The sequence below is a fragment of the Typha angustifolia genome, chromosome 8, assembly GCF_048772165.1.
Source record: "Typha angustifolia cultivar Huaian chromosome 8, ASM4877216v1, whole genome shotgun sequence".
In the NCBI taxonomy this organism is placed as follows: domain Eukaryota; kingdom Viridiplantae; phylum Streptophyta; class Magnoliopsida; order Poales; family Typhaceae; genus Typha; species Typha angustifolia.
The window spans coordinates 14,670,421-14,687,698 of NC_133246.1; the positions used below are offsets into that span (position 1 = coordinate 14,670,421).

Genomic DNA, 17,278 nt, shown 5'->3' on the forward strand with positions numbered 1-17,278 from the left:
ACTTGAGAGACTAAAAGGGCAAAGAAAACTTACATAATCGGAGGCGAAGGTACCCAGCGATGATGGTGATGATTGGAGGCGAAGGTACTTGGCGACGACACCGCTGTTGTCGGTCAGAGAGACCGAGACGGGGCCGCGAAACGGCGGGACGGCGGGAGTCGATGTTGAGAGTGAGGGAGAGATGGGGATGGGGGTTGATGTAGTGAAGAGATGGTGAGAGTGCGGCGGCTGATGTGGTGAAGAGATGAGGGTTGATTGTTGAGGAGTTAGGGTAAGTTAGTGGGTTGGATGTGGGTTTTATATTAACGGGTCGGGTTAGTTTTTAAGGGTAGGATGTTTGTTAGTATTATATAGGATACGGGTATTCGGATATCCGATATCCGAATCCGTATCCGAACATATATGATATACCCGTATCTGGATCCGGATTCGGATATTTTAATAAATTGCTATCCGTATCCGTATCCGAATCCGGACCGGGTAAAATATTTGGACCCATATCCGATCCGACTCGGGTCGGTTAGCGGGTCGGATCGGATAAAATCCGATCCGTTTTCACCCCTACCTCCAATCCATACAGGGCCAGTGGCAGTGCTCCAAATATCTTTCGCAAAGTATGTGAATTGATGCTTTCTTCTTGCTCCTCAGTGTTTTAATTATTCCGCGTGACAAAAGAATTACTCCAATTTTTCCATGCCAGTGTGATGGTTGATTGCTTTGCATTTTGCATGTGAATATTGAATAGTTCTTGAAAAAATAAATAAGATTGAATGCTCTAGGAGATAAATCTACCATAAGTTTTTAATCAAATAAACATAAAAAAAATAACAAGCACAGAGATTTTTACGTGATAAAATCTCAAATCACGTAAACAATTACCAATCCAAACGAATTATGTAGATTTGAAGAAAAAAAATCCGTACTGATATTCGAATATCTTTTAAGTGTGTTCAAAGCCCAGTGTTTGAACACCATTTCAAAAACGTAGAACTCACTAAACTAAGACTTTGTATTCAAGAATACCAAATTTTGTGTAAACATCCTACCAATGCCTTAGTAACACCTTCAACAAAACTATTTTTTTGCTTCAATTTTCTTTTATTTTTCGTTTAGATTTTCTTTGTCAACATTCACAGCACTTATGAATATGCTCATATAAAATATATAGATATAGTTACATATTTAGAATATTTTTAAACATATTGCTAAATACATACAAATCTTATAGTTCTTAATTAAATTGCTAACCGAAATGTCATAACCAGCAACGATATTCTGATCACTCCGGTTATGGCCTTCTTGTTTTGTTTAACTTCAAATTTGGCAGGGCACGAAACTTCATAGATTGTACCTCCGTAGTTCCATTAAAACTTCAACACTATATATGCATCTATTCACGCATTCATCCTCCTCCAATTCACTAGTATATTACACGTTGAATCCTTCTCTGTAGCTCGTTGAAGGAATTGAGGAGAGTAGTGGTCTCGGCAAAGGTTTCACCATACTTTATGCGACAATCGACTTAGAGAAGACGCGAGTTGGTCGAACTAGAATGATAACAAATGAACCTGTCAATCCTCGTTGGTATGAGTCCTTTCACATTTACTGTGCTCACATGGCTTGCAACGTTATCTTCACCGTCAAGATCGATGACCCGATCGGCGCAACCCTCATCGGAAGAGCTTATCTGCCTGTTCGAGATATTCTGGACGGCGACGAAGTTGATCGATGGCTTGAAATATGCGACGAGCAAAAGAATCCTCTTCATGGAGGGGCTAAGATCCATGTTAAACTTCAGTACTTTGATGTATCAAGAGAGCGTAACTGGGGAAGGGGTATAAGGAGTGCAAAGTACCCTGGTGTTCCTTATACCTTCTTCCCACAGAGACAGGATTGCAAAGTTACACTATACCAAGATGCGCATGTCCCTGACGACTTCGTACCACAAATTCCTCTCGCTAATGGGAGGTATTATGAACCTCACAGATGTTGGGAGGAAATCTTTGACGCAATTAGTAATGCTCGGCATTTGATTTACATCACTGGTTGGTCTGTGTACACTGAGATCACCTTGATCAGGGACTCTAAGAGGAAAAAGCCAGGAGGCGATGCTACTCTTGGAGAGCTTCTCAAGAGGAAGGCCAGTGAAGGTGTTAGAGTGCTGATGCTGGTCTGGGATGATAGGAGTTCCATAGAGATTATTAAGGACGACGGCAAGATGCAGACGCATGACGAAGAAACTAGACATTACTTCCAAAGCAGCGACGTGCACTGCGTCTTGTGCCGTCGCAATCCTGACAGCGGAGCAAGCTTAGTTCAAGACCTAGAGGTCTCATTCCTGATCAGTCATCATCAAAAGATTGTAGTCGTGGATCACGAGATGCCTACCGCGAAGAATTCCGATCAATGGCGGCGGAGGATCGTGAGCTTCGTCGGCGGCATCGACCTCTGCGACGGGCGGTACGACACCCAGTTCCACTCTCTGTTCAGGACTCTGGACGCGGCTCATCACGACGATTTCCACCAGCCTAATTTTGCAAATTCTTCGATCAAGAAAGGCGGCCCGAGGGAGCCGTGGCACGACATCCATGCGAAACTCGAAGGGCCTGTTGCCTGGGACGTTCTCTACAACTTCGAGCAGCGATGGCGAAAGCAGGGGGAGAAAGATCTTCTGGTACAGCTCAGGGATCTCTCCGACACCATCATCCCGCCTTCTCCAGTGATGTTTCCGGAAGACGAAGAGAGATGGAACGTCGAGCTCTTCCGATCCATAGACGGCGGCGCCGCCTTCGGCTTCCCTGACACTCCAGAAACCGCGACCAGAGCTGGATTCGTAAGCGGGAAGGACAACACCATTGACAGAAGCATCCAGGACGCTTACATCAACGCCATTCGCAGGGCGAAAAACTTCATCTACATCGAGAACCAGTACTTCCTCGGTAGCTCCTTCGCGTGGAAGGCGGATGGCATCAAGCCTGAAGACATCGGAGCGTTGCAGCTGATACCTAAAGAGATTGCATTGAAGGTGATGAGCAAGATTGAAGCTGGGGAGAGGTTTGCGGTTTACGTCGTAATTCCGATGTGGCCGGAGGGCGAGCCGGAGAGCAGACAGGTGAAGGCGATCCTGGATTGGCAGAGGAGGACGATGGAGATGATGTATACGGATATTGCTGAAGCGTTTCAAGCTAAGGGGATTGAAGCGGATGCCAGGGAATACCTCACCTTCTTTTGCTTGGGGAATAGGGAGGTGAAGAGGAGTGGAGAGTATGAACCGGAGGAGGAACCGGAGGCCGACACTGATTATAGCAGGGCTCGGCAGAGCAGGAGGTTCATGATCTACGTTCATAGCAAGATGATGATAGGTAATATTAATGACACCATTGATATTTATTTATACCATTAACATCAGCTAACATTAATATTATTAATACTAGGATAAAAGGGTTTTTTTAATTTAATCATAGCCGGTTAGATTTAAATCATGAGTTTTTTTTTCTTTTTTCAAAAGGTGACAAGTATGATATTTTGAGGAATATTGTTGTAATTAGAAATAATTACATTCAGACTATTGAATTATTGTTCATTTATTTTTTTATATATCTTTTGTGACACTTTGAAGTGATCAAACTATCTGATATTTCTCACTACCTGACATTGACACTAACACTATATATATAGTTATAAAAATCAAACTAGGTGATGAAACCATTAAATCGACCACCAAACTATTTGGTTGTTATAATCGAATATGAAATACAATTGATTGACTAGATTGCTTATATTATTTTTTTTTAAATTATGTACTTATCCTTAAGATTCTTCAATTTCTTACCTTACGAGTAATTTAGTCTTAAAATTAAAATACTTATATTTTAAAATTTAATAGTGTAATTAAGTCATATGATTTGAATGGATAAATAATGAAAGAAATACATTTATAATTTTGATTTTACATATACTTTCTAATATTTAGAATCATTTAAAACTATAAATTATGATAGTTATGCTGACAGTGTTTTATTAAAAAATATCAAATAACTATCTAACCGTCAAAAGTTTTCTATTTATCTCTAAAATAAGGGATAAAATTGTCCTAAAGAGTGCCTTTTAGTGTTCATTAATGCTTTCTAAAATACATAGAGTTGCATGCTATATGGCTTCAGTCGACGACGAGTACATCATCGTGGGATCCGCCAACATCAACCAGCGGTCAATGGACGGAGGCAGGGACTCAGAGATCGCCATGGGAGCGTACCAACCTCGCCATCTATCAACAACTACTACAGAGGCAGCAAGAGGCGAGATCTACGGCTTCCGGATGGCTCTGTGGTACGAGCATCTAGGGATGCTCGACCACTCCTTCCAGCATCCACAGAGCTTGGAATGCGTGAATAAAGTGAACAAAATCGCGGATAAGCACTGGGACTTATACTCCAGCGACAGCCTGCCGGTCACGGATAGGGACCTCCCTGGACATCTACTGCGTTATCCGATTGCCATCACTACTGAAGGGGTGGTAACGGAGTTGCCAGGGACGGAGTTCTTCCCTGATACCAGAGCTCCTGTACTTGGTGCCAAATTTGATATCTATCCTCCTATTCTTACCACATAGTAGTAGCTTTTGATTTATTTTCATAATTGTTGTTCACTATATTAACTTTTGAATAAAGAGGAAATGCCACCACGTGTCCGGCTCACCAATATTAATGTGACCCCCAATTTAATCACCGGAGTACTTTTTAGCGTCGAAGAAAGAAAATGTCACCTGAGCCTTCTCCCTGGGCAACAAGTGTCCTAAAAACGACATGCCAGTTTCGATTTTTAAAATTTAAATAGACACTACATCATCCATTATCCAATATCCACCCACCAAATAATATGGGGAACTTATCAACCATCCACCAATGCACTAGGAACGGTCAAAAGTGTGACGCAAAATGGGTCGCATTAGGTATGATGACGGAGGGGAGACACATTTTGATTTTTGAGTTAGATCCCAATCATTCGTTGGCTCTTCGCATTATATTATATATTTTACACGACCATGTATCTTAACAAATGGTGTTATACATCACATGATACTTACAGGTTCCAAGAATATTCTTGGCACATGAAGAACAACCGCTTGGTCCACTTCCCTCGCATTAGACTACATTATAAATTTTACTTTTCTAATTCCCTTCATCCTTATCAAGTTTGTTTTAGAGTAAATTGTACCTAAATCAATCCTATAACTCTGAAATTAAATAGTTGAGATTATATATAATCAGAACGCAGAACGACTCGACCGGTATTGGACCCTATTCTAAGCAGACGGTTATACTCCCAATCAATGGACTTCTCCATTTTAATAATCTGGAACAATCCCCCCCCCCCCCCCTTTACATACACTCAATAATGACGACATATATATATATTTTCATAACCATCCCTTTCTTAGAGTTAATAAATAGAAGCCAATTTTCCTCTGCAGCAACCCCCCAGATGTGTTGTGTGATGGGCTCCCACGGCTTAGCCTTAGCAGCCACCGCCATGGCCGTGTCCGGCACCGTTGTCCTTATCGCCCTCTGCCGGAATAAACCCCTCTTATTCCACTCCCTATTCACCCCTCTCGACGGGATAAACCCCCCGTCCCAGTCGCGGAATTTACGCCCCTGCATCTCCTCTGGTAATCAATTCGTTAATTTCATTCGTGACTCCTTTTCTTTGCAAATGGTTTGCTTTCTCGGGCTAAATATTGTTAACTTGCAGAGAAGAGGAAAAGGGAGAGAGCGAGGAATAAGAGCAAGAAGAGAGTCCACTTCGCCGACGAAGTGGCGGAGTTGGAGTTGGATAAGAAGGCCGATAACGAGGTCAAATTAGTCCACTATTCTCGTAATCGTCAGGTGGAAGAAACGCAAATTGGAAGGATTAGTAGAATGCCTGCGAATAGGGCGGCGTTATACAATGGAATTCTCCGAGATCGGTTGCAGCGAGTGGCTTCTTCCTATTGATCGATCTTTAGATTTAGTTGCAAATCTCACCCCCTAACATTGAGATTTGAGATTGTAGATATAACAAAAATGTGGGTAAGCACTTTATCCTAAGGTAGTTGTTTTGATTGGCGTGTGTATAAGATCTAAGTGCATGTGTTATGTTTGCCCATAATGGTGAGCAAATATTGGCTTATATCTAAATTACCTTTGGGTCATTTTGCAGAAAAAGTAATCCAAAATGGTTTTTTGATTATTTATTTATTTATTTTTTTTTTAAAAGAAAGTTGTAGATTGAATTCATTATGCTTGTAGCATGTTACAAACCTAATATATGAGAATAAAAAAAAAAAAGAGAATATTAAACTACTAACAAAGAGTGCAAAAAATTAGACAGAGGAGATAGAGCGAGGCAATTTTGGCATAGCCCTAAGATCTGGGGCAAAAGTCATAGCAGCACAAGACGCACAAGACGACTAAAAAGGCGCAACGACGGTAATACAAAACTTTGCAAAGATGAGGAGAGAGCTAGAGAGGGCTGATGCGAGAAGAGAAAAGAAGTAACGACGGCTCTAACTATGATTATGAAAGTAAAAGAAGAAAATTTTTTGAAGATAGAACAAAGGGGAAAGTAAAATGAGATAAAAGAGAAGGGAAGAAGAACAACCTCACATTAAGAGAAGAAAGAGCCTCTTCCCTTCTCTAGTCGCCAAGAGAGGGAAGCATCAGCTATTGTAGAATAAGTCTACAAAGGCCCAAAAAGGCAAAAGCCAAGATACCAGCGTTACTACTTTTATAATAATTAAAAATATATATTCGTACAATAGTCATCTCTTTAATCATTGGAACACGATTCCATTAAAATTTTGGTTTTTATCTGTTGGAATTGAGATTAAGATGTATAAATATAGAAGCATTATCCTGATTGGAGGCATTGATGACAACCGCCAGGTCCTTAGAATACATATAGCCAAGCAATAGCTTAGGTTCTTTTCCTCTAAAAAGGCAAGGGCATGTGCAATGGCCGGATACATAGCTTGAATAATTGAGTCTATTTCACCAACTGCTGAAAATTCTGGAGGGAGTCGAGAAGAGTCAAATTTTCTTCTTTCTTTACTTCCCTATCAATCAAAACTACCCGCCGTAGATGACGAGATTCCCACTCGAGAGAGAGAGAGAGAGACAGAGAGAGACAGACAGAGAGACAGACAGAGGAGACCATATAATACCATACATATATTGCAACTTGCTCTTTGATATACTCCATTATCATGTGGCTTACACTATACTAATAGATGGCCCCCACCTTATTCCTATATGCATTTATTGACCAAATATATGGACATATCTAATAGTTAGAAGTTGTTGGGCTTGCTTGTTTCAGCACACTGTATCTTTTTGTTAACAATTTGCGAAGCATTATATTATCACTATTTATAATTTGAATTAGTCCTCTCTATCTGGTTATCCATATATTAAATATTGCATTTCCTGTTACCAAGATAAAACGACAAGGTCGTCTTCAAGGATATAGTTGATGTGCATCCCTCACCGACTTGCCACGTCTGGCTCAGAGTAAAACTTATCCCATTAGTAATTGTGGTTGAAATTATTGATAGCTAGTAGTTGTCTGAACAAAAAAAGTAGATAATTGTATTTCTTAAAAATACGTTGAGTTAAATTTAGGTTAAATTTTCTGCAAGCAATACAATAGAATACTTATAATAGGGTATTAATAATCATAGACATAAACTATAGCGTCCTTTTTTTAATATAATTTTTCAAAGAAAACTATTAAATGTAGCTGGTTACTATCATGGTATGAGAGCTCACGTTTAATTCTAAGTATTTCCGGCAGATTGGTAGATGGTATTTTAGAGAAACAAGGGGTGTGAATTAAGAAATTAAGTTGCCATCGTAAGTCATGAAGATCGCATAAGAATTAACACTCAAAACTCAAAAGCTACTGGAAGATGACGTTACAAATAGAATTTCTAGTTTATTCCATCTCGTTCGTCAACGCCTTTCATACTATTTTTTCACAAGAAAGGAAGACGTCGACGGATTCCGAACCAACCTTTCTTCTCAAAACACTCTTCCTTTTATGAGTCTCTATCCATCTCCTTTACGAAGGAATTTGGCGTACTATTTTATACCTATATATTTCGTCTAATTAGGTGTCTTTTAAATTTACACCAGTCTATATTTGAGTTAGAGAATTTTCTAATTATTTCAATATCCAAAATTCATATCTATGTTCGAATCCATTTATTTTTATAATTTAGAATATAATAAGAGCATCAAAAGGAGTACAGTAAGACTTGATTTTTGTATTATTATATGAATCTAAAATATATTTTTCATATAACGTATTAATTATGCTACAAACTTAGGAACAATGTGCTTCTTAGAGCAACATCATCTGTTCATTATTCATATTCATAGATCTAAAAAAACAGAGTGGATATAGATATGGTTTTGCTACTTTCTAATTTTTTTTGGGGGGTTTACATATCTTATTATTTATTATATAATTTTAGATTTAAAAAATATACTCTATTCCTGTATAAATTTAGACCATAATTTAAAGTGTTTTCATACTTTTATTTGTGCTACTTAACTTCATTGCAGTCTAATAGGTGCGACGTCATTATTTTTACAAGAAGGTAAAGAAAACATTCTATTAACATTATTCAAAATATCATAATTATTAATAAAATTATTGCGCTGTATGAAAAATGTTAAATCTATCGAGTCATAATTAAAAACTCAACTAAGATCTTAAAAAAAATATTTTATATAATAGTACAATAAAATGTATCTTATTTTATATGAGATAAAAATTGTTAATAAATATTTAACAGTCTAAACTTTAAAAGGGGAAGTATTTTAGTTATTTTCATTCTGTTAAAATAAATAATAAAAGAAAAATTATTACTTTTTTTTATATGATGTAAAATAGAAAAGATTATATTAAAAGAGATTAAATGATACAAATAAAAATTTAAAACAGTTATTGGCCCTGAAAAATAGATATTTTAAGAAGAAAAGGTATATCTGGTTGGTCCTGCGACGCTCTGTACGACGGCAGAAGGCGTAGCGCGGCAGAGGAAGCAGTAGTTCTGGCCCTGCCAGACGAGGCGTCCAGCCAGCCAATTACGAGCCGCGGCTGTGACTGTAATTGTGGTCCCCCGAGAATATAGCTTCGTCTTCTGATTGGGCCACCCAATTACCAATGCCAACCCCACTCTTTCCCCCCCCCCCCCCCCCCTCTCTCTCTTTGCTATTCCGCCTCGGGATAAGGTTAAGTTACAGTCTCTCTCTCTCTCTCTCTCTCTCTCCTTTCCCTTCTCTCTTCTCTCTCTCTCTCTCTTCTCTCCCCTCTCCCATCTCCCCTCTCCCCTCTCCCTATCATGGATGATGAGTTTCCCACCCACTCTCTCATGGCCGATCCATTCACCAGTAGGACAAAGATCGCAATTTAGCTAGGCCAAGGTTTCGAGCCGCCTCTCTTTCTTCTTCTTCTTCTTCTTCTTCTTCTTCTACCCTTAGGTCTTTGAGACTTTGAGACGACCGCGGCGGTGGATGAGGGGCTAAGTATAGATATGCTCTTTAGCGGATCTTTCTCTGCCTGGATCCGACAGCTTCTCGCTTGCATGGGGTAAGTCTATTAGCTCCCGTCCAGATCCTTGGCTTTTTGCTCTTTGATTTGCTCACCCCTTTCGTAAATTTCTGTTACATTCTAGTATGGTTGGATAATTGGACTTCTTGAAGAAAATAAAACGAGGAATTAGTTGCTAGTTTCGTTTGGTACAATTTGCGAAAGATGCTCACGATGAAAAAAAGTACTTTTGGGGGGGGGGGGGGGGGGGATGTGGATGAGAGAGAGTGTGTATTGCTACTCTGCTCCTGCTCCTAACAATTGATGATTGAGGATCTGAATTTGCTATGCTCAATTGTCTGTTTTGGATAAGATAATAATGTCAGTCCGAAAATGAGAACTGTCTTTGAAGGTCAAATAGACTTTTTTAAGTCCCTAAAGAAACTTGATTTGTATCTGGTACTTCTGTGATGTATTAATGCTTTTCGGTATTTAAAAAATATAACTTTGCTGTATACTTGTATTTACCGTGCTTTACTTGTTATTGAAACTGAGATGCACTGAATCTCTCTGATAGTAATCGTTTACATGGTCAATCTGGTTTGTAACAGAACAGAGGTTGTCTTGGATGCTATACTAAGCCTACCGCAATTATTGCAGTGGACGAGCCTTCAAAGGGTCTAAAAATCCAAGGTCGAACAGTGCAAAAGCCCGGGGTGTCTGAGGATTTTTGGAGTACAAGCACGTATGATATGGAAAAAAGTGGAGTTCAATCTCAAAGGAGCATCTCTTCAATCAGCACATCAGCACAAACCGCTGATCACCAAGGAGCAGGAAGTAGCAGTAATCATCCTGAATTTGTGAATCATGGTAATTGCAATTGAAACCATCCTACTTAGTTGCATTGTATATGCATATATATATGTTTAGTAACAATGCCATCCGTATTATCTGCCATTTCGCTTTCTTGTACTTGACTTATGTATTACTTAAAGATCATTAGCTTATTTAACGAAATACCTATAAAAATAATGAAGGATAGAAAAGACTGCTTATGCTGCTTTTCTGATTCAGTATTGTGAATTCTGTAAATCGACTAATCTAAACTATTCAACAATTAGGTTTTTGCACAAATAAGAAAAGAAAAATCAACAATATTTGTGTCTCTTGATGATAGTGTTAGGAAAAGCAGTACCCTTGCATCCCCATTTAGTGTTAGCAAACTAGTGATGCAATTTGTATGCATAAAGGGTACATGATTAATCTATTTACCACCAAGTACATTATGGATAGGTGGATACACAGTCAAACTAGAATGCAGAATGTAGATGGCGAATAAACCACTACATTAAAATCATTTCGAACTCCTATGTTGACTATATGCATTTGACCATTGTGCTTTCAAATCTTAGGTCTTCTGCTCTGGAATCAGAGTAGACAGCAGTGGATTGGAAATAGGCAGCCTAATTCGCGGTCACAACAGATTCGAGAACCAAAGTTAAGGTATGTGGAATAAAATGTTCTCTACTCATGTAAGAAGTAGATTATCTAAGAAATATTTGGGACTTCATTACCTGTGGCAAATAATGGTATCAGAATGTCTCTCATTATGTTCCAGATTTAAGTTTTGAATTGCATTAAATGTCCAACGTATCACACTATGCTTGATCTGCTGGGGATTGGGGAGGCCTAACTTATGCTTATCTTTTGTTGAATCTTATTTAGTCCTTAGGGAGTTGTCTTGAAACAATATATAATCATTATCAATTCAGAGGAATTGTTAGGACTTAAAGTCTTATTTATTTACAAAGGTAGGGCGATAGTAATAAAGGGAAGAAAGAAGAAAAGTATGAGAGTGAAGTGGATTGTATAACTTTAGCCCTCGTTCAATTCAAGAATAATTTTTTACTTATTTTGTAATACAATTCCTTATTCTACAATCATAGCTTAACATTTATATACTCTTATTCTAAAATATAAAAATTATTTATCAATTATATTTTATACCACACTAATTCAATTACCTATTTGCTCTTGATATCTGTCTCGCCAAACTATTTTATATCAAAAAAAGATATTTATCATAAGTTCATAAAAAATATTTTTTTACTTTATATTACATCAAAGGTAATTATTACAATCTTATTTTAGAATATAAGTAAACATAAGAATAATCATATTTAAAATAAATGCTTTATTTTGAGAATAACAGATAAGAATGCATATTCTATAATTGCTCTTATTCCTAAAACAAATAATGCCTCATAAAATGTTTCCGTGCATAACCTTAGAGAGAGATGTATTGAAGAAAATACATATTGAGTTTGCCTATGCTAAAGAATGATATACATTTTTTTTTCTTGAAGTTTGAATTCCTACCGACTGTTCCCATGTATAAATATATAACTTATATACTGACTTCTAGTTTCTACTACTCATTTTTAGTTACGACAAAGAGTAGTGCATGAATATGAGAAAGAGGCACATAAATTATCCAGCATAAGGGGGTTTGCATAGAATAGGTTTTTGAACCCTGTTTCTTAAGCGGCGATTAGAAGCCAAGTTTGTTCCCATGAGAATGATAAACCTGTGGGATACAAGTAAACCTTGATGCATACTTTCTTTCGGTAAACCATCGATAGACAATAACATTTTGCTCATAGGATGAATTGAATCTACATCTTTTGAGATAAATACTGGAGCCCTTAATTTCTCAAGTTATGGAAGCGCTACCTCAAAATAGTTAGTTCTTGACGGTTAGGGTGTAGGATTTTGGAGTGTAAGGATCTTGGACGTCAGAGCTGATTTAAGATTGTGGACTCAAGTCATGGAATGGTTAAGCAGAATGCAAGTTAAAGACTAAAGCCTTCCTCACTCTGGTGCCTCGGTATATAGCCTACTAATGTGGTCATCAGTTAATTTTAAGCATAATTTGCCAAGTATTTTCTTGCCTTGCCAGAAGAAAAAGTTTTCTACAAGCAGGTAGAGTAATGGTATTGCTTTGTAGATGCAAATGCAGAGTAAATCCATTCTTCCTTTTTGTTACACTGTTTTAATATCAATGACAGAAGAGGAATAATTCCTCTGTTGCTTCTCTTGTTTGACGAATCTCCAAAGGTAATTAGCAAGTATGCAACTTTGTGCAACCTTTTGTTGATATACTTCTGGGATTTGAATTCCATTCCCAGCTCTATGAATTCTGAATCCTTTCATTTATCCACATCCGATCTGTCTGCAGTTGTAAATTTGTCTGCATAGTATCACTTTTACGATAGCAGTCTTGTACATTTTATTCTCTGAAATCGGAAAAAAGCTCGTCTAATCATGCAGTCAGTTGTTGTATTCGCTCCTTTACTTATTTCTAGTACATGTAATTGCAGTTGGAATGCAACATACGAGAGTTTACTGGGAACAAACAAGCCATTTCCGCAGCACATTCCTCTATCTGTAAGGCCTCATCCAATAGCTTGTACATCTAAAGTAGTAAACTACCACTTTCCAAGTATGTCATCTGCTTAACTTGGATTCTCTGGTTGCAGGAAATGGTGGATTTTCTTGTGGATGTCTGGGACCTGGAGGGGATGTATGATTGATTACCGAAACAAAGATGGCACTGGAATTGTATGAGTTAGCTGAGCCAATTCATTGGCACCTGTTAGGATCACATAGGTATTTGTTTGTATCTTAGACTTAGAACTACAGAGGGGATCCTTCTCAAAGCTAGTGTTGTGGTATGTATTGTATTCTTACAATGATTATATAGTGTATTATTATTTTTTCATATAAGTAAATCATCTCTTCATGGCCTTCTTTTAACTTGATTGCCTCAAAGATGCTACAAGCTATGTGAGGACATATATTAACATATACTCTTTTTTTTCAAAATGTGCACCTTAAGAACTTGAAGCGGAGCAACATATATTAAGCATTGAGTTTGTCATTTATTGGTCCAGTTTATCTAGTTTTCTCAACCAATTGCTACCTGCTTCCATATTAATGCAAAGCTTATGGGCAAAGTTATCTTATATATGTATCATTTTTATGCCGGTCCTCCTTGTCTTCTCTACCATCACAAACTAGAGAATATGAACCAGATTCGCCATAAATACTGCAAATCGCTAACCCATGCCCCCTTAAACTGCAAGGCAACTCCGGTAGGAACTTAGACCCAGATAAAGCTTTCACAGGTCACAACAACGTAGACCCACCCAGATGGATCTTAATTATTATTAATCCGTCAATTTAGACTTGACCTAAACCAAATCTCTTTTAAGACCGTTCCCACTTCCTTTTTTCACATGGGTAAAAATATAAAACAAAAATAAGTTATTATGATATTATTTTAAGGAGAAATATTGAGAGAATTTCTAAACTAATGAGCTTTTCTTTTTTAGAATATTTTATAAATCACACCCTATATTTTATCTATTTTATGATTTACACTCCGTTTTTTATGATTTTACAATTCAACCCTTTCTTTTTATCTATAATTCTCGTTTAACACCCTAACGTTATTTTAACTAAATTACTAAAAGACCCTTATAATAATTTTTTTCTCGTCTCTGCCCATCCTCTCAATAAAACATGAGTAATTTAGATATTTATAATATAACAGAATATTCTTTTGTCGGTACTGTTTAAATTAACGGATGGTGTTAAATAAGAATTATAAAGAAAAAGTAGGAGTCGAATTATAAAAAAACCCAAAGATAAGATGTGAATCATAAAATAAAATAGATAAAATATAGAGTATGATTTCGTAAGATTTCCAATCTTTTTATTATTATAAATATTCCGTTGTTTCCTACCATCAACCACTCTGTTGCTTTAAAGAATCATGCGCCCAGTGAAGTGCATGCAACTGGTTGGCAAATGCAAGTTGCAAGAAGAAATTGTCACCCCAGATGGGCTTTATGTCAGTTTGCACATGTTTTAATCTTCCGCATATATATTTCTAATCCACTATCTACTACCAAAAATCTGCCACTTGATATCAAACCAGAAGAATCAAATGTACGACCAGAGAGCAAAGTCTAGGATGCATGCACTGCATCTCCCTGATCTTCCTCACTTCAACCCCTCCAAGTTGCCATGGAAATTAACCTTTCTCACTATAAGCTTCTATTTAATTAGATGCGTGCACTGCTAGGCTGTACCTCCTACTCTTTAATCCAAGTGCATAGAAACTTATAAATTCCAACCTGGATTATACCACTTCTTTATGCCTCCAAATAATAAAATTCTTATTAAACCACTACTTGATGAAAAATAAAAATAAAAACTGAGTAATTAACAAGCCCTGGTCAGGTCAAAGATAGGCTGCTCTTTTAGCTTAAACAACTCCCAACTTGGAAGGTAATAATAATAATTAATGACCTTGGAAAATGTAACCTAGACTGACCGAGGTTTCCTTGTTGTTGCTTCTCAGTAATGCCAATAATATTTTTGCATGAATATATATATATATATCATGAAACTTGTACTATATTGCTTTTACTATTCGTTTGGGGTACCGTTTACACAATAAATAAAAAGGTTTGGGGTTTTATCGAAAAATGAATAAAATAGTAATACTTTGTTTACTTCGAGAAATAACGTTTACAGCTGTAAAGCCAGATACACACCTGGCCAGCTTTTTTCAAACCCTAATCCGTTGATTTGAGGGAAAAGACATCGGAATAAGTATAAAATAATGTCGGAGAATTTATCAGAAAACACCCTAAATTTTCCTCTTAGTATAATTCGCACCAGCAGCATCTCATCTGATGTTATTTCTTGCAAACAAATATACATCTCCCGTTGACTTACACTTGTAGTTAATTTAAGAAAACTAACATCGAAATATATGTGAGACATATAAAAATATTGAGTCAAATAATAATAACAACAGTAAAATATAAGGTATTTTTTGATAAAAATCTTCCAATAATCTTATATCTCCCTTAATTACCATGATATTCTTCTACTATATAAATGTAATTATAAGGGTCGGTGTCAGTGAGAATAGAAATTATATGGTGCAATGGATGCAACCATAATATATCTACAGAGCTACACAAGGACTAAAATGTTGGTATTCTTCTCTACACACTTGTAAGGCAAGGAACGTTGATACGTGTCATTAGGTAACTATTTAGATGCATGAACTTTTCTATTTTTAATTTTATATAGATGCATGAACTGACTAACAATAGCTGTGACTGTCCCCAACTTTGGACCCACTATTACTGTATTCAAAACTACTAAAGTTTGAGGCCAGATACATGCATGTCACTATATATATAATTGTTTCCTTCCAAATCATAGACGCTTAAGTAATCTTTTTTCCCCTTAATTTAACGCACAACTTGCATTAATCATCCCACTGGAAAAGTAAAGTACCATTCCTCGCTTCAAGTTGATTAGGTTAAATATCACAGGAATAATTTAACTTAGACATCTAAGATACCAACATTTTCTGCATCCATTTCTTTAAATATATATTTTTTTTATCATTTACATCTTTGATCTCATAGATTTTATGGTTTAGATGTTGATATAGTTTTTTTTTTCTTAGTTTAGATGATACATATAAAAACCGATGATAATTTATGTGGTCCAAGTAGAATTATATATTAAATATGTTTTATCACTGTTTACTTATGTCTAAAATTATTTATCTCATTATACTTTAAAAAGTATAAAATTAATTTTTCTGTTAAACTTAACTGAGCGTAATGATTATTTTATTCATTTAGTACTATTATCTAAACACAACGATGTATTTTGACCATTTTAGTATTATTTAATTAAGTTTAACAGAAAAATTTAAAGGTCCTATTTTAATTACAAGTAAAATAATTTTGAGTATAAATATAGATAGTAAAATATATTTAATAAATATAAAATAGATATATAATATTAGTTATGAAGTTAATATACATTTTTTTTTGGAAAACAAAAGGACTTTGTAAGATAAAACAGAGGATTAATAAGTATGGCTAACTCGCTGGGAATCCGACGCATTACGGAGTTTCTATTATCGAGCGAAGACCTGACAGCTACGCTCGTCAACCATCCCCACCTTCCCAAGTTCAAAGAACTGAAACTATCCACGCTAATGGAATCACGAGGTGGGTTTTTTTTTTAATTTTTTTCTTTAAAAAATTAAAATTCGTCGTACGCGTTTCATCGCTAGGTTTCCTTGGATTATTGGTGCAAATTTCTAGCATAAGTTGGATATTATAATAGATAATCCAACACTATTATGAAGTAAGCTATATATAAATATATATTCAAGTTAAGGATGTATGAATGTTCATAGAATTATATGTATAAGATTAAAAGAAAAAATAAAATAAAAGTAGGAAACTAAGACAAGGACGGGTTATGAGGAGGAGGAGAGAGGGGGGACGAACCGGGATTAGATTGATGGATAAAGGACAGCGGTTTCGATAATTAGAGTATATATTATTCGTTGCTGCTAAGGGAAAGGGAGTAGGTCTTGGCTTGGTGGGGGGCCGCATTTGGAACGGATGCAATGCATCTGGATGTTTATACTAGTCTACGTGGTGCCTTTTGTAAAATTGTACGTACAAAGCGTTGGTCTGCTATCCGACTCACACGTCACCGCGTATCGCCACCAGGGCTTCCATCCCACCGTCCGTTCTCGATCCATCACTCACCTCCTTGAAATAAAGATAGGGAGAGGAGTCCATGCCTCACA

At 36.8% G+C, this 17,278-nt stretch overlaps 3 protein-coding genes across 6 annotated transcripts; all 3 read left to right on the plus strand.

Moving 5' to 3' along the window:
- Window positions 1-1,307: 1,307 nt before the first annotated feature.
- LOC140765594 (phospholipase D alpha 1-like) lies at window positions 1,308-4,698 on the plus strand. 2 transcript variants are annotated; one of them, XM_073104755.1, is made up of 2 exons: window positions 1,308-3,362; window positions 4,164-4,698. In XM_073104755.1, exons 1-2 carry the CDS (start codon window positions 1,553-1,555, stop codon window positions 4,610-4,612), a joined length of 2,259 nt encoding a protein of 752 aa, XP_072960856.1. In that variant the 5' UTR covers window positions 1,308-1,552; the 3' UTR covers window positions 4,613-4,698. The 2 variants fall into 2 exon arrangements, with proteins under 2 accessions (XP_072960856.1, XP_072960857.1); XM_073104756.1 differs by having other exon boundaries at window positions 4,141-4,488.
- Window positions 4,699-5,451: 753 nt separating this feature from the next.
- LOC140765568 (uncharacterized) lies at window positions 5,452-6,179 on the plus strand. The gene is made up of 2 exons (XM_073104715.1): window positions 5,452-5,668; window positions 5,752-6,179. The coding sequence occupies exons 1-2, from the start codon at window positions 5,485-5,487 to the stop codon at window positions 5,991-5,993; spliced, it is 426 nt and encodes a 141-aa protein (XP_072960816.1). The 5' UTR covers window positions 5,452-5,484; the 3' UTR covers window positions 5,994-6,179.
- A 3,111-nt stretch (window positions 6,180-9,290) lies between these two features.
- On the plus strand, window positions 9,291-13,389 carry LOC140765996 (uncharacterized). Of its 3 annotated transcripts, none has more exons than XM_073105362.1 (5): window positions 9,291-9,633; window positions 10,190-10,443; window positions 10,986-11,076; window positions 12,954-13,020; window positions 13,113-13,389. In XM_073105362.1, exons 1-5 carry the CDS (start codon window positions 9,578-9,580, stop codon window positions 13,164-13,166), a joined length of 522 nt encoding a protein of 173 aa, XP_072961463.1. In that variant the 5' UTR covers window positions 9,291-9,577; the 3' UTR covers window positions 13,167-13,389. The 3 variants fall into 3 exon arrangements, with proteins under 3 accessions (XP_072961463.1, XP_072961465.1, XP_072961464.1); XM_073105364.1 differs by having other exon boundaries at window positions 9,293-9,633; window positions 10,234-10,443; XM_073105363.1 differs by having other exon boundaries at window positions 9,294-9,633; window positions 10,185-10,443.
- The last annotated feature ends 3,889 nt before the right edge of the window (window positions 13,390-17,278 follow it).